Genomic DNA, 18,265 nt, shown 5'->3' on the forward strand with positions numbered 1-18,265 from the left:
TCGTTATAACCGAACAAATAAACAATAACAATACATAGAGCCGATAATATTGCGGCCTGAATTTTTATTTCATTGTAACTGGAATTTCGTTATAACCGTGTTCATTATAGCGGGAGTGCACTGTATGTTTCCAAAATTACAATGCTCACTACTTGGCACCAGCGTCTTGTTTAATTCAGTCTATCAGCCTTGTGCATGATTTTGTGTGTACTGATCTGTGAATGTCCGTAATTATTGATAACAAATATGACGAAGCTTTTCATAAAATATCAGCGAGTTGTTTGGTCTCGTTTCCTTTCAGTGTGAATCCTATCCAACTCTGAATCCAGTCAAGAGGAGGTGTATCTCTGTCCCAGTGTTCCCAGTCATATTTTGGTTATTCAAGTTACATTTGCCGGGCATACTTCACTCCAGGGTGAAAATCATGGTTCCTGGCAATATACTGGTATAAATACATCAAGATCTATTGTGCTATGGATATAGCATATTGATGATGGCATTTTTATTGCGCATTTTTTCTTACTTGTCTTTTGTGTGTGTGTGTGTGTGTGCGTGTGTGTGTGTAAATGTGTTGTTACTTTGAACATGTATAATTGCATATAATATGTGTACAAATGCATATCACAACAGACACCCATATATGCATATTCTTTCTTCATTAGTCTATGATGCATGTGTGCCTGCACACACACACACACACACACACACACACACAATTCCCACCACCTATCTACAAGAAAAGAAACTACTATTACCACGTGCCAAGGAAGTCACAAAACATTTAGTGAATACTCAACATACACACACAAATAAAGGACATTAAACTCACGTCAGTTTCCAGTACATGTACATGTTAATTCATTTATTCCCTTCTTAAATCCATTTATCCATGACGCCATGATTGCTCTATAAATAGTCTACAACAGCTGTGCATGGAAGCAACTTCCTACACAAACCTGTACTGTTTAAAGAGAAGCATTAAAAAAAGGGGGAAAATGGCCTTATGCTGAATTCCATCCATCCAGCATGGTTACAAAAGTTTCAAAAAGATTAAAAGGCTTTAAGAAAAGGACAGATGCAGCCACTAAAAAAAAATGAAAATAATGCATGCAAACTAATCCAAAAGCAGACTGACCAAGGTCAAAGTTATTCTGTATCACTTCAGGGAAAGAAATGTTGGGAGCATGAAGTAATATTTGTCAGAATGAAGTCAGTCCAGGAGAAATCCCATGAACTTGCATTAAAAAGTATGAGTTGTCATCTGAATTGCAAGCAAACTTCTAAGGAGTAGCTGAATATGACCCCCAATACTTTTGTTAGGGTCTGGGTATATTTGGGCCCAGTTTTCATATGGGACACTTTACCAACTTTAGCTGCATCATACACAGTCATCCCATGAGCCATATCGGCTTCCTGTCAAAGGTGTAACAAATATGATTATTAGTTTTGGCTACTTCGTGGTTGACTTACAATAGACGATGACAAAAAAATGACAAAATGAGAGAATAATGGACCAGTGGGAACCAGCCACAGGAACCACCAAAATAAGATTGTAAGGGCCCTCTAAATGCAACTATATACCATGCATATTGTTACTATATCTACATCGGTTGTCAATCACACAGTGCTAGTATGCCCATTACAGAACACACTTGGTGTTAGCATACAGCTTTCTGATTTTAAATTATACAAATTACATATTCACGTAGCTTTTCTGCTTGATAGCGTTTCTCGTGCTATCTTGCACTCCACTTGCATATACAACACGCTGCCACATAAATTTTTTCCCCCTGCTAAAATCCCCTTACACCGGTAGAGACAACCCCCTTCAGTTCAGGGCACGCTAATTCTCATTTAACACAGGCTTTGTTAAACTGTTGAGCCCTGGCATTGTGTGCACTTTACAAGAAACTCCATACACAGAGTAAATTCCTTTAAGCAATTGGTAACAGTATAAAAGCACTAATGCCATGGGGCTAATCAGGATATTTGGACTGTCATAACCTTTGTCAATGCTTTTAGCGGTATTTTCCCCTTGCCCTATGCTTTCTTGAAAAGCTTACATCCCATCACTGAATTCCTCATTAAGTGAAGTTGAACAACACAAACATATGCTCATTTTCCTCTTCAGTCTGCAACAAAACAAGAAGCATCAACAGTTATTTCACAAGATGAGCACTATCAATCTGACAATAAGAGACTAATCTTGTGTGACCAGTTTTGAGTTGCGTGCCGAGTTGCAATGTACTCTGCGTCCTTCACTTGCAAGTGATCTTAATCCACTTTCATGAATCAACTAATACACAATATCACCTCACAGCAAAATTGGTAGTAAAGTAGTGACCTTGACCACTGTGTGCTGTTTGTCAAACTTGCTTCAAAAGAACAAACTTTTCCAGTAAATTTTTTAAAGAGAGCTTCATGTATTTCTTGTAGCTTGCTTGCAAAATGTTATTACTCTCAAGTTTGTTTGTTTTTTTTTGCACTGTATACATTAATGAAATACATCTACAATAAACTACACTCACATACTTTTCTTTGATATTTCCTGGTTCATCTGCCCCCATATAAAATTTGACAGCACAGCAGTATTGCTGACCTGCTCGATTAGCACTTTGGAGGGGAAAAAAAAAAGAATATCTGCAAAATGAAAAAACAAAACACAACTCCCAGATCTAGCCGCTTCTCTCGCATTCATTTATGTAACTGCCTCTTTTCCTATGCATGAAGCGCGCACAACAATGCAGTAAGAGAATAATTTTTCTCTCGGTAAACATTTTCATTCACACATATATATATCAGGCTTGTCACTTTTTCCCTTAACCAGGCCAAACTGCCCCTCTCTACACTGATGAACCAGACTAGTCTACGACAAATTCTCCTCATGGCAGAGAAAACTTCAAACGAGCGGTCCAAGAGTTGAGACATACATGACAAAATCAGATAACGCTGTCCTCACGACATCATATTGAGGACCGCATGCCCTCAATATCTGGCACTCAACATAGGTTAAAGCTCTGGAGGTTACTTCAGCAAACAGTAATATTTGTTAAAAGCATTGAGGGATGTTTGTTAGCAGCTTGGAACACCCTGGAAATTTACTAACACCTACTCACAGGATCTGGCTGCGATCTCGGCTTGAATTAACATCGCACATCTCTTGCTTGTGAGGCACCCTCATTCTACACTGCTCCACAGTCTCAAGTTGATATCATTCACGTGATTCAAACACAGATGATCTTCTAGCTGAATGTCTGAAACAATTTACTACACTCATTCTCATGTATAAACTGTCGGTGATACCCACACAAGCACCCAAGTACCGGTAGCACTTTGAGCAAGTTAAATCATTATACACAGTATTTCTACAAACCCAGAGATGTCTTTTTATAGGATTCCCTGTTGCTATTTCCTTTATAAATTTGCTGTAAGAAAACAAAAACGAATGGAAGATTTGCTAGCATTCAACCAGTAATAACAAAATGTGTATCTTGTGGCTTATCATACTGGAATCTAAGGGCTATAATGTTATAAACTTTTTAAAGACAGCTTCACTCTCAGTAAATGGAAAGGCAATACATATGACAATTGGAAAATCAAAATTCCAAAAAATATAACTGATGTTGGGGTAGAATATACAGAATTACAATGTGTATGTCATCGACAGTCGGTAACTTGAAAATTTAAGAAAATACGGGAAATTTCACATCATGCACTATATCGGGTGAAAGGGTGGCTGTACATAACTGGCATAAGAATTAAATAACAAGTTACTCATAAAAATACCTGAATTCATGTCAAAAATTTCAATTTTCAATTCTCATCTGATGATCTCTGGATGTAAATTTACAAACTCTTTTACAAATGGTTCTGGCCCTGATATGTTTTCAAAATCAGGTACTGTTAAAAGTCTCTCCCTCTCTCTCTCTCTCTCTCTCTCTCTCTCTCTCTCCTCTCTTTCTTTCTCTCTATTTCTGTCCGACTATTTCCCTCTACTTCCCTATGATATATCTGCTTCTCAAATACATGCAAATATACATGCAATGTACACGTGATGTCATTAGCTAGTCTAATCAATGGTTCTCTACTTTTCTGTTTTACACTTTGCGCAAGATATCGAGTACTGTCACTACGTAATCTACGAGAGGTTTATGTCCCGAGAACTCCTGCTTCTCCCATATGGACACCTGGCTTGAATATGACCAATGGGGTAAGCGCGTTACGAGAATGGCACTAAAAAGGGTGTGATGATGAGAGAAAAATGGAACAGATTTGCCATCTGTCACATGATCTAACCTAAACTGCATCAGTGCCACGGGAAAAAGCAACACTGTATGAAAAGCACAGTCCATCTCCCAAACAAAATGACATACAAAGGTTGAAATATATTTATGATTATTTGATTGTGTTAGAGTTTTGCATTCTAATCTTTCAGATAATTCTTAAAGGGGGGGGGGCTGGGTCCTACAAATGTGCATTGTGTCTCGCAGAAAAAAATTTGGTCCTTTGAGCAAATGTGCAAATGAGTGTCTACGTAAAATAGCAATCTGTCCCTAGTTATGCTTGTCTACCAAACTTCTCACACAGAGTCAACAAAAAACTAATAAAGAAATTCAAGATACCCCACTGAAAGCTTACAATAGCTTTGGTATTCCAGCTGACTTTGTTCTAATCAGTCTTGCAAGCACATGACCAGGCATTGAAAATTCATGATAATAGCATATGTAAGAAGAGGAATAATGAAAACACTCAGTCACTTTGAAGTCTGTTCGTTACCCACAATACTTGACACAGTGTGAACAAAAGAAAGTGATTCACGTTTTTCAATGTTACAGCCTCTTGATCAAAACACAATTTGGTCACTTTATCATCTTTCTTTCATCTAATCCTGAATGCATGCTTTCCGGATTTACTTGCTTTTCTTAAAGAATAATTTCAGACAAATAATGTGGTATCTGACATAATATGAAATTTCTTCTTCTTTGTGGTTAAAAAGACAAAAGAAACCTGGGGTAAAATGTAAAACTTTAGTGCAATGTGTACTCATGGTTTCTGTTTCCTCTTTAAACTGTTCTTATTCTCCAAACTATCTTTGAAGGAATCTAAATGACAGTACACATTTTAGCTCATCCAACATAGCATTCTGAGTTTGCTTGCATCACCCACATGTGGTGAGACCACAGGGTAATCATTACCAGCAATACCACAGTTACTGCAGTAAGTATTTCTCTGATATACCACAAGGCAACTAGAATTCTCCAGTAAAACACATTAGTCCTTAAAAGCTTTTTAAGAAGGATATATAACTCCATGGAGTAAAATCAGCATTTTGCTCAAATGAATCACATAGATAAGATATGGTATCAGCATCAACATACTAGCAAATGTTCACTCATAATGTAAAAATCTCAGAACGCTGTTAAAAAAAAATCCAAAACCAACCACTGTATTACAAGACATAAAAATAAAGTATTATTTTCCTGTGCTGATAACATGACCTGCATGGCCTTCCTTACGGAAAATTTCAGGGGGCAAAGGTTTTAAATTTCTTCCTCTTTTGTAAGTCAATTATACCGATACTGTGTATGTGTGAGGGACATAATGCCTAATGATAAGTCAGCCCAGCCTCAATAGAGATATTGGTACAGACTGGTCAATCCCGGATTATCGATCTAACTTGTGACAGAAGAATTCCTAGCACAGCTCTGAGAAAACTGGTATGTGAGTGATCACATTTTGATCACTCACTGCACATTCAACCTCTCTTTATGTGTATACCATTGTCACTTTTCTTACCTTTTTTTTTTCTTCCATCAAACATTTAAAAAGAGTAATCTCTATTAGCTATGTGCATTGATTTATGAATGTTCACAAATTTTACATTGTTTGACATTCATAAACTCCCTGGTATTCCATGTCATTTTTATTCCACATTAAACAAGCAAGCTTCCAAAAATGCCTTAACTTTTACAAATTTCCTCTCCTTTACACACCGTCTGTTAAACCTTTTCCCCCCTTGGATTTGTGTATTCCTTTGTGTCATTTTCTCCCTCGCTCTCTCTCTCTCTCCCCAACATTAGTAAACATTACATACATTCATCTCTCTCTTAATCTGTATCTTTTTTTATTCTCTCTGACTCTTCACCCAAGCACACAGTAAAGACTCTACACTTCTTTTGGCATCCGGGTCTCAATGTCCACTCGACATATCGGGCAGCGCTTGTTGGTCACCAGCCACTGGTCAACACACTCGGCATGGAAGAGATGCATACAGGGGAGACGTCTGGAATGACAAAGACAGGAATACAAATTCAATTTCTTTTCTTCATCAAAAAAAAAAAAAAGATTAATGCTTAAAATAGATGACACAAAAACGATGGACTTACATCTAAATCTACACGTCTGCTTACACGATGTATCAAGACCTGACTATGTCAATGAGGTATGTTTTGCTACCAGCAAATCAAACTGGTTCTGGTTGTGAGAGTTGATGTAAGCCCTCGTAACTTAGTGATTGAAAGAGCCATGTGGGTAAATCTAGGCATCAAGTCCAGTTGAACAAATTTCACAGAAATGAACAAGTGTGTCTTCTTTGTGTGGCACAATGCGCATAATTAATGTCGTTTGCCGACTATTGCTAGTCATCTGGGGCAAACCTTGAGGGGTCAGCATCATTTGCCCATTTTCTGGTGTGGATACGTGGGTGGACTACTTCACTAAGATAGCACCCTCCTCTTTGAGATGAATGTATGAAGTGGGATCTGTTGTGACTCCCTCACACACCAGACCTCCATTTAATGTCATATCCAATGGACACAATAAGTGTATGATAAGCTACAAGTCATACTGAAGTAACATTGAGGCAGATCATTCAGAATGAGACAAGCACACAATTTTTTATGTGAATATGTAGCTACAATTCCTGTTGACACCTCTAGTTTTAATTTAACATGCAAGCAACGCCTGCATTTGCTGTAAACTATCTTTCCTTTTTTTTTTTTTTGCATTACCTGACTTCCTCATCGTCTTCAAAGTATGAAAGGCAGATTGTGCATTTCTCCATGTCATCATCTTCTATCTTCACGGCGCCCTCAACTTCACCAGTTTCCTGACTGCTGTCATTCTCCCGTTGATGGCGCTGTGAAGCATGCGATAAGGAATGGGAGGAGCAACAATGAAAAATGAATCCAACTCTTTCAATACTAACACCAACCTGTTAATAAAGAATGTTAATGGAATTGACAAATTGCCTTATTTACGTTGATGTAGGGCAATTTGTCAATCAGTTGCAATAAACAACTTTTTGAGACTCTCTAAGCTGTGGTGAAAATGAGGGCTGTTTTCTTCCTTTTTTTTAACCATATTATGCACAAGTTCCAAGGGAACAAAAATCTGATGTCTGATTTCTGGTATGCAAATAAAGCATGCTTGATACAGGTATCATACATAAGAAATACAGTAAACCTCGGATAAGTCGACGTCGAGTGAGTCGAAAATCACTTAACTCGAAGCAAAATAAAAAGTCCCGATTTTTCCCTATGTATTTTCTCTAAGAAATATTTGCATAAGCCGAAGTACGAGAGTCGAATTTCGGCTGTGTCGAAGTAAAACATTCAGTCCCTTTTGTACAAAATACGCGTAGTTTACATCACTTGAGCCGAAGAAGATTTGTCTGGCATTCTCATTACATTTAGAGGAGAACAAAAACAATCGGCATGTCGCAGAACCCCGTCCCTGGCCTGCTGCAGGTATAAGCATGCACACTCACCGTACCGCTCAGCACGCATGTCGAATACATGCACATGTATACATGTATACACACAGCACATCCATCCATACTTTATCCATACACTGGGCACATCCATACTTTATCCATGTCAAGCCAGAACTCCTTGGTCAACCAATCGCTGCTTTAATATTTTAGTGACAGGCCAAGTGGGCGGAGCTTGTTTGTGCGTGCCCGGCTGGCTGTATAGTTTTGTTCAATGGAGGTGGGATGGGCCTGGGAGAGTGTTTGTCTCTCAGGGTAGGTTGACAGAGATGGCTACCTATGTTGCACCATGGACATACGATAGCACATGCACATTGCCACATTAGCGCAGACATTCTCAGAACTACGTTTAACTACTAGTACTTGTATTGATACAAATTCCATGTTCAATTTAGAACAAAATAAGAACATTATCTTCAAGAACAGACAAATTTGAATGCAAACACACACACGCACGCACACACAAACACACATGCATGCAAATGTACTATAATACATGCACATAACTGTGAGTCGAAAAAAAATCGACTCTCGCGAGAGTCGAAGTTCACTTAAGTCGACGCATTTTTGTCAGTCCCGAGAGCTTCGACTCATGCGAGGTTTACTGTATATATTTTTGATAAAATATTGCGATCACAATACATAACTGTAGCTAATGAACAAGACCCGTGCTCAACCAATCCTTAGCATGGACAGATCTTATGGCAGAAGGATGTACTAACACAATATTTCATTTTTGTCACCCTCATCTATTGTTTCTTTTTGTTTTGTTTGTTTATTTTAGGAAGGAGGTAGGCATAGAATGGAACTTACCAGTACCAGAAAGAGTACAACTTAAATTTCATAATTAAGCAAGAAACAAAAGCCCCACATACAACAAATAAATCCTTCAATATATTACACAAATGCTAGTGCCTTTGAGAGATTCTACATGTACTACAGAAACAATAAGGACATTAAATCACACATTCGACCAGACACTCAATGCCTGAGGCTAAGATTGTCTATCTTCGCATCTTTTGAGGCTAACTGTTGAGGAAGTCCTCACCTTGTATTTGTGCGGTAATGTATTCCTCTCTATCGTGCTTCGAGATGCCCCACGATTCACCTGGCCTAGATGCTCACCCAGCTGCACCAATTCCTGCGGGGAGAATTCAACGTGATGTAAGTTTCTTGGAAGGATGTACAGATCGAGCACAAGAAGGGGGTTCACACTCGGTCGGCAACTGAGACTATGCAGTCCTGGAATTATTACTTGTCAAAAGGTAGCAGATTTTGGAAAAATCTTCTTTACATAAGGCACAGTGTGCAGAGCTGATACTATTTGTAGACTATTGCTTGTGACCAGGGGCAAACCACAAGGGCTCAGTATCATTCACTCTGTTTTCTGATGTGGCTGTGTGGGTCTTTTACATGCACAAGTAATGGCTCCCTCATATACAGGACCTCTATTTTATCATGTCTTCCTCAAGGGACAGAGTGTTTTGTCACTTACTAGAGGGGGTGGCATGATTACACACAACATTGCTCAGCTAGGTTCAATGGGACTTGAACCCACGACATTTGATTGCTAGACTGATGCTCTGCAGACTGAACCACTGGTGAAATCATCCTGATGGTTTGTCACAAAGAGAAATGATCCTGGTGGTTAGAGTCCACACACTTGGAACAAGAAACCATGGCAAGCTTACCTCATACATTGGGCTGACCCTGAGTGCTCTCATGACAGACAAGGGGTGTGCCTGGGTGAAGAATGGGTGGACTGGGTGTATGGGGGGAATCTCTGGAACCAGCTGCAAAGGACACAACAGAGGAATAATATGTCATGAGTACCAAGTGCTGTGTTGGGTCCATTTGCCTCATCTTCAGTAAGTTGGCGTCTTGAACTTTATTTTTGTTTTCACACCTACCTGCATGCTTATTCTCTCCATTTGAAACTGGTTTTCATAGGTGTATAGCACATGACATAAAAATGATTTTCATAGGTAAACCCATAGTGTTCGAGACAACTTAACGCCCTTCTCATTCTCAACAGACGATATATTGTTGAATACCTTGGGCGTATATCATTTCACATCCATGCCAAATAGTGACATTGCAAAATATCAAACGCTTGGAATGATAAATAGGGTCCTTGAAGAGTAATAAGTAAACAGACAAACAAATAAACAAAACAAAATTCACAACTCCAGGAGATATCATAGTAGGACTTCCTACAGAACAGTACACCAGTGCAACACAGTTGCTTGCTATATCTTGTCATAACTACTGATAACCCATTAGTACACAATGTCCCTAACATTTTGATGCATTGGTTTTCAGAGGATTAATGAGCTTTAGATTTGAATATTGTATATCTCCTCCTCCCTTGTCTATTATTTGGGTGAATAGCATATGTTTCCCTTAAATTCATTTTGTCATCTGCTCTGTTTTTGCTTCTTCTTTAGAAGTGATGTGGTTGTTTTGATCTACAGATCTAGAATGGAACATCAGATTTTTTTTATAGAGATCACCTTCAATAGCTTTAACTTGACTACCTTCATCTTGTGCACCTCTACGTTTTATAGACTAATGAATGAATGCATCAATCTATCACTCACCAAATTAGAGATGAGAGGTGCCACAGTGGTGCCAGCCATGTTGGGGGTGCTGAAGGGGTCGGGATGGGGGGCATTGTGGTGGTAGTGGTGGAGGTGGTGATGTAGGTGGCGGTGCTGGTGCTGCCTCCCATCCGCTCCAGCTCCAGTGCCAACTTCAGTAGTGTCTCTGTAAATCACATGACAAAATGACATCATAAGATGTGGGAAAGGCAACTCGAGTTCTTGTCTTGACAAAAGCCTGAACTTTTCAAATTGCTATCTTTTGCTTACAGCTGATACAACATCATATTTTCCTAAATGAATTTATCAAACAAGAGTGGTTTTGAAGTATGACAGTGTACTATCATGAAAAGAATATGTGGACGTCTGGTTCATGAATTACACCCACATCAAGATCTCAAGAAGAATGCACTATTCATCACCAGAGTGAATGGGGAGCATTGTTTCATATCACCCATCAAGGACACATCTTACATCGAAATAGAAGACAGGTGGAAGGAAATAGATCGCATGAATTATTGAGCACATTCACTTAAACTTTATCAAAATGTCACGTAGTGAGTATCAAAATGGTCTACCCACTGAGTATGAATAAGGCATTGATTCTGTGCTGAGTCTATGTCTTGAACAACAATATTACTCTTACCTTACTATATACCTGTATATATACGCGTAAGAGAAAAAAAATGCAAGGTGATTGATAGTAGAGAAGAATATGTAACTCACCTCTGAGACCTGAGGACGGGGTGTCTGGTGCAGAAAGGTGAAGGCATCTCCCTAGCTGCTCTTGGGTGACCAGGTTGGGCCTGGGGGTCACGATGGATGCGGATATGGCCCGAATGCTGCTCGCCTGGTGGGTGTTGCGTCGGCAGCTGCTGTGCTGGTGGCGCTGGTTGCAGCTGCTCGGGATCTTGTTGCCGCTGTGGTTGCTGTTGTTGTTCTTGCTGCTGCTGCTGTGGCTGTTGCTGTTCAGCGAGGTGTATGCGTTGCTGCTGCTGCTCGGGGCAATGCATGTGCCTGCTAGGAACCATGAAACTGAGCTCTGGCATCATGCGGCCATAGGAGCGGTGAGACATGTGCTGCACAGGCTGCACCTGGAGGCAGCGGCGTTGCATCTCCACCAGGTACTGCTGACGCTGCCGCAGCTGCTGGTGGGTGACCGATGCCGATGGGGACTGCTGGGGCAGCTGGATCTCTGCCACCAGCTGCAAGGGGTGTGGCCGGGGATGGGGATGCTGCAACTGGCTGGGGTGTTGGAAAGGTGCTGGTGGAGGGGATGTCGTGGTGACCAACTGAGGACCGCACCCCTGCTGCTGTTGCTGATGCTGTTGCTGCTGCTGGGGCTGCTGTGGCTGCTGCTGCTGCAGAGAGTGGGTGGGGTTGTGGGGGACTGGCCGGGCAGGACCTTGAACCATAGGCCGATGGCGGGGTAGGGAAGAGGAGATGACATTGGAGGTAGAAGATGACGACAAGGAGCGCGAGGAGTGGTTGTGGTGGGGATGGTAGTGATGGTGGTGATGGTGACCCAGTTGTTGACTTCCAGGCACTCTACTTACATGTCCACGTTTGTCACCTAAAAAACAAAAGAAGAAATTCCAAATTTTTAAACTGCTTTCCTCTCCATAAAATGTCACACTACAATGAATGAATTAATTCTCAGAAGTGTTTTGTCATAGGATTCTTAAAAGCCATCTATCAATCATTCTTGTGTGAGGCTGTAGTAAAATGAAACATAAAGCACTTCATTTACATCAACTTAGGGAAGGATCATGGATGAGGGCTAAGGATTTGCTCATTTGAATAAGCAAACCAACTGAGACATGGAGAAGACTCACAGATATACAAATCACGTTTGCATTGTAATCAGTTGGAAAATACAAGTGATAATATGGGTGCACATATGCTATATGAAAACAAACAACAGAAAACATGAATCTTGTTCCTCAGCAGTGAAATCACTATTCCATCATCAGGTGTAGTCTCTTTCAAAGGCCTTCACACTGTGGTTAGCCCTGAAAATCATGAACAAAGAGCGAGAGAGGAAGCGGAGCTTGAGGGCCTTTTGAGATCTGCAATAGTGATTATCAATCAAGACCTGGAGGGAGCCTAAACCAATACACCACTCCTACTGAATATTATTCATTTAGTCACTTTGACTAATGATATGGTTCCATCCACCCATCCTCAGTCAGTGCAAATGTGTACACTTCTTCAAATGATGCTCTGCTGATTGGTAATGATTTTTGCCACCAAACACTGATAGAAAAATGTGGAAATTCAAAGGTGTAAGTCATGAAATTCAGACAGATTTCCAAAGGCTGTCTCACTAGCACTCAGCTTTGGCTGTTGGTTTGAGCAGTCTCCTGTAATGACCCTCTGCTTGCTACTCCTACTATCGCTACAGCAGCATGACCTTTCGTAATGGCTACTCTCAGTGCAGTTTCAATTTATAGACAGAAAACTACAACATGGGCAACACTAACCTCTACTGTGCATAGAGCCCTGTTGCAGACCAGGAGAGTGCAGCAGACGGTCAAGAAGGCTTGGCCGTGAAAAACACCGGCTACCACTCTCCCGTTGGGCATGGCTGCAAGCACTATTAACCGCCTGCGAGCTCCCCGTTGGCAGCTGGGCAGACACACCGGGTTGGGACTGGGCATCTGGCTGGCGCTGCCTGATGCTGTTGAGAGCGGACAGCTCCACCCCTGCCTCGATGTGACGCCGAGTGTCCCTTGCCCACTGGAAGAAAGCGTTGGACGTTGAGGCGGATGAGGCAGAGGAGGACAATGAGGAAGATGTGGAGGTCATTGGCTGGTCGTTGTTGTTATTATGCTCCTGGATGCTACTGGACACTCGTGCCTATCAAAGAGAGTCAGAGTTCATACAAAGTCGTATAATATTTGAACAGAAATGTCTCATGAATTTGCTTTGACCTAGTACTCAATTTTTTGTCACTTCTCATGAACTTCATCATCACTTTGAAAGTAATTTGCGAATGCAGTCTTCCCGTATCAAACTACTGGAAATCACAGCCATTGTGTGGCTCTGTTACAACAAGCAAGATGTCATATTTACTGCATGTCCAATTGCAGCTCTTCTGCCAAACACTTGCAAAAAAAATAAAAAATGCTGTTGGATGTGTTCACATTTTCACAGAGTTCACATAAGTTGTGTACTTGAATTTCAAAGGAGGAGGAACAACAGCAACAACAAAAAAAGATTTATCAGCAGAGGTGCCTATCTCTGCATAAAAATCATACTGATGCACAGAGAAAACCCTAAAGCATAAAAAAAAAGATGTTATGAAGGCAGCAAAATACTTTTGGTTGAAATTTTGGATACTACACATTTTAAGCATGCTGAATCCAATGTTGGACTAAAGAATCCTCCAGACACATTTTTCTCATGAAAACTATATTTCTATACTTTGAATGCACGAAAAAAAATCATACTCAACAAAGTCAAGTAAAAACCTGTAAGTTGTCATCTCCATAAAAGATGGTGGCTGCAAACAAACAAACAAAATAAAACAAGGCAAAACCCCCAGGTACCTCCTCTGATGAATCATGAGTGGTCTCGCCCGTCTCCGGTTGCTCCCAGCTGTGTCGAGTGGAGGAGAAGGCCGACCGTGAGCTCCCAATCTCCTTGTTCACTGCCGGGTGGTTGGCTCGGCTGCTGGACAGTGCTGGATGCTGACAGACGGGCCTGAAGTGGTGGGATACAGAGCAGAGTTCAAACATATGATCTCTTCATCTCTTTATCAACATGTTTACTGGAAGCACAGATCTCACCAGGAACACATGATGCATTGAACAACAAGCAAACAAAAACATCTTCAGCAAATCTTTAAGTAATAGCAGCTATATGTATCTACACCATCAATCTGCATGCTACTATGGCAATGCAAAACCTTTACTGGCAATTTCACAGTGCAATGTAATATCTCATTTGCCAATCAAATTGACTGGACCATTCAGTTGTCTTTATCTTCAAAATCATGTGTATGTTGATTTAATCTAAATTCATATTTGCCTCAGATACTACACTGTGCTATGAAAAGAAAATACCCCCTCAAAAGAAAAGAAAAGGAATGAAAGAAAGAAAGAAAGAAAGAAAGAAAGAAAGAAAGAAAGAAAGACAGAAGAAAAAGAAAAAAAAAGAAAATGCATTGAACAGAAAAGACAAACAAACAACAAGCAGAAATAAAGGAACACACATGAGTGTTAATCTGCATAAATCATTCAAATATATAAAGATTGGTGAGAAACACTCCAAATGGTGATAATACAGCTCTTGTCTATAAAAAGTTCCAAAGGGGAAGACTACATTCAATAAAAGTAAAAAGACTCACAAATCTAAAAAAAGAGATTCAAGGAAGACATTATTTACGTAAGAAATTGAACCAGTTACAATCACATTACTGACAGATAAATGAAAGGATACCACTCTCTTTTTTGTTACTGCTATCTCCCGAGATTAATGCGAACATGTCATCTTTCCCAAAGGGATTGTGGTACACTATGGGAGCATGACAGGAAGTAGCTAATGGCAAGGGAAGGTGCACATCAGTCTGACCCACTCCCCTCCCCACCTCCTCTGTGCACCCCTATTCCCCTTACCACACCTTTTCATGATGATGAAGATGTAGATACAAAATTCTACCCCTGCACGTGAAGATCTCTAACTATTCTACAGAATGAGATATGATCTTTATCATGACAACAAATCCACATCATTCATCTTCACAGGGATTTCTTTGCTTGTGCGATATGCCACTTTTCCACTTACTCAGTTCATCTCTCTGTACAGTATGCATACTCTCAACTTTCTGTACTTCACATCTTTTTCTCTTTCTAATCTCATACACGTTACTTTATATGGTATGTTTATATAACTCACAAAATGGCGCAATGCACATTGTCACTTATTTCGATAAAGTTTATTCTCATATCTAATTCCTTCCCAAACCACTTCTCTCTTCTTTTTTTTTTTGGGCTAAATGACTCATGTCACACTATCCTCAATTACATATTTACATAAGATAAGATGATAATTATATCATCTCGTCGCTTTCTATTCCCACACCCAACACAAATAAAACATTGCGAAAAAGCGCAAGCAGTGTGTGACAGTGTGCGTGTCATCTGGCTGAATGTTGACACACGAATGACCACTGGTTTCCCACTCAGTCATCACCACGTTGGCAAGTTGGCAGGAGTCCAGGGCAAGGGGATGCCCCACAGCGAGTATCACATGACTCACACCACCCAACTTTTTTTTTCCCCTTCTCTCTTTCTTTCATGATGCATCCTTCTCACTGATAACATCAACATTGGTTTTAGCAAGAGGTTGTCCATTATGTCACTTCCTTTTCCTTTGCCTCTAAAAGATCTCATTCCAGGTAGATTCTGTCAAGGGAAAACACCATGCCCCAAGGAAAGAGAGAGAACTATCAAATGGTGCCGTTTTCATGGGAAACTGCTTGGAGGTGCTCCCCTAGACACATCACATGTATTCTTGCACAAGCACTGGTGGTGGAAAAGCTACAAAGGACCACAATACATCCATCTTCTCTGTAACCCTAGTGGAATTAGACGAAGTGATGTACATGCAAACGTCATGAACCGGTGACACCACAATCATACCGATACACATTTATACACACTTTAAATGCAGCCATCTCTTCGGCTTCTAGCTGTAGACTTTCAAAAGCTGAACAACACATAGGCACTCACAAAAATGCACATCGTCAAGCAGAGTTCTTTAAGAGATTAATGCAAATGCATCCCTAATGCTCATTTCCTAATCAAGGATCAGGCTTTCTTCTCATTTTTCTTTTCTCCCGAGTCCAGAAAAAAAAGAATTTAAACTTTGACATATTTGTACGACTAAGTTTTTCAGGAGGGGGTTGCTTTTTTGAAGCTTGCTCACTGGAGAACACCATTCAAGATATTGCAGTCAAATAAAGACTTGCACGAACTTTTAAAGAATGTGAAGTACCTGTTCACTTGGTGAGGGTGATGGTGGTGGTGGTGGTGGTGTCTCCTGCAGCTGGAGCTACTCACGCTGATCGATGCATTGGTGGGACGAGAGCAGCTGCGGCAACCCTTGGCCACAGCGACTGACGCTGTTGCCCCCACCCCTGACACACTGGCCGCACTTTGGTGGTGGTGGTGCTGGTGGTGATGGTGAGACCCACTGGAATGAGGCACTGCGGGCGGAGAGTCTGGAGAGGCCACGGGCGGGACATCCGGTGTCGCCATGGAAGAGGATGCAGAGGAATCGAGGGATGCCCCATGGGGAGGAGCGGGTGGATGTTTCCCGGAGGAAGAGGTGGGGAAGCTGGCCTCCGTGGAGCTACTGCTTGGACCAGCTTCTGTGAGTTTGCAAACACAGGAAAAGTGAAGATGTGCTCCCGGGCTGATGAAACTGGTCACTGCATTGTCAAGAATTGCAGTACATGCATGTACTATCGTTGGGCTCGATAAAATGAACAGGATAATCTCACTGGCTCGCACTGTTCAAGGACAAAATCATGTGACATGCTGTAACCAAACCTGATATCATAACAAAACCTATAGCTCTGGCACCTGAGTTACCTCACTTCTCATAACATATCCATTTCAAAGGTAAATGAGGGCATGTAGACATTATATCAGAGGAGTTTCCATTGGGGATCTATTTCAATTTCAAAATAAATCATGGACCATGTGACATGTACCTTATTACTTGGCCATTCTGATGTTGATTGTTTGTTTTTTTGACACCAACATCTTCCTGTCTAAATAATAAGAGCCATCAACAGTGATCTGTCATTCTGTGTTCATGAGAATACCACTACCTGATGGTAAGACATGAACTGTAATGAATCATACCAACATCATGTCAGTCAGCTAGGACCATTCACAAAATCTTTTTGCGAGTGCTGTCCTGCAATTCATTGACCTGTTACATGTTGCTGTTGATACGCAATGGGGATCTAAAGCAACATCCCCTCCCCCTAAAGAAAAAAAACAATCATAATATGGGAGTAGTTGAAGACTGAAACTTTGCTTTGGATCTCATTCTGATAAAGCCACTAAAGCCTGGTGACTTGTAGTGACAGAAAGGCAAAAGTCTGTCAGAAAGGTGAACCAGATGAAAGGCTGCTTGCCAAATGTTCTAATCCCTTGTGGACTCAACACTGTCACAGAAACAATGAGCTCCATACGATAGAATAGCACTAGATTAGCTGCACTTCCCCAAAGAGGTCACACATTTCCTCTCCTCTGTTTAGCGACAGCAGGGATCTAGTCCGGCCTGTTGCCGCTGCACTCGATTGGCAAACTTAGGGCGGAATGAATGCTGTCTGCTGTACATGAGGACTGTGGGAAATTGTTCACACCCTGCAAACAACTCCAGTGTTTGGAAAAGCGGTAATGGCTCTCATGTGCCCAGCATCATGAGAACGTTGGGAAGGAACTGACTGGGTGTAGCCTGAAGTAGCTAATCACAAAGGGGTCCATGACACAACATTTAAAATCACTTCCATAATCTAACATTCACTTGAAGTATTTTTTTTTTTCTGATTGAAAAAAAAAAGAGAGTTGCCAATACTTTCCGAGTAATCGAAGGATATCTGGATGAAAGTGGAGCACATTGCTGGTGTGGTGTGGTGTGGCCTACCATAGGACTCCCACAGGGACATGCAGGCAAACCCATTTAGGCACTGCAGGGGCTCGGAGGGCAATGCCCCTCACAAACTCCCCGATTTATATAAAGCACCGAAGACCTTAAAAATCACAGAGAGTGTCCTAGTTTTACCCAATTTTGGGTGCTTCTGTCAAATGATACCCATCTGATGCACCATCAGGACATTGAGCCTGAATAAAGATGGTATCATCCCCATGTTAAA

The 18,265-nt window shown here is 41.0% G+C and overlaps 1 protein-coding gene across 1 annotated transcript in view; it reads right to left on the reverse strand.

The window, feature by feature from the left end:
- Positions 1 to 1,755: 1,755 nt before the first annotated feature.
- The window catches only part of LOC139722559 (uncharacterized), a 46,306-nt gene continuing 29,796 nt past the window's right edge, over positions 1,756 to 18,265 (reverse strand). The window contains exons 5-13 of the mRNA XM_071633849.1: positions 16,372 to 16,747; positions 13,923 to 14,076; positions 12,855 to 13,230; positions 11,098 to 11,944; positions 10,372 to 10,537; positions 9,463 to 9,564; positions 8,820 to 8,912; positions 7,011 to 7,138; positions 1,756 to 6,283 (exon numbers count right to left, since the gene is read on the reverse strand). Coding sequence (XP_071489950.1) covers positions 6,166 to 6,283; positions 7,011 to 7,138; positions 8,820 to 8,912; positions 9,463 to 9,564; positions 10,372 to 10,537; positions 11,098 to 11,944; positions 12,855 to 13,230; positions 13,923 to 14,076; positions 16,372 to 16,747 — 2,360 coding nt within the window. The 3' untranslated portion in view covers positions 1,756 to 6,165. The remainder of the gene's footprint in view (positions 6,284 to 7,010; positions 7,139 to 8,819; positions 8,913 to 9,462; positions 9,565 to 10,371; positions 10,538 to 11,097; positions 11,945 to 12,854; positions 13,231 to 13,922; positions 14,077 to 16,371; positions 16,748 to 18,265) is intronic.

The sequence above is a fragment of the Diadema antillarum genome, unplaced genomic scaffold (assembly GCF_040938485.1).
Source record: "Diadema antillarum isolate AM-2024a unplaced genomic scaffold, OU_Dant_1.0 scf00000167, whole genome shotgun sequence".
In the NCBI taxonomy this organism is placed as follows: Eukaryota; Metazoa; Echinodermata; class Echinoidea; order Diadematoida; family Diadematidae; genus Diadema; species Diadema antillarum.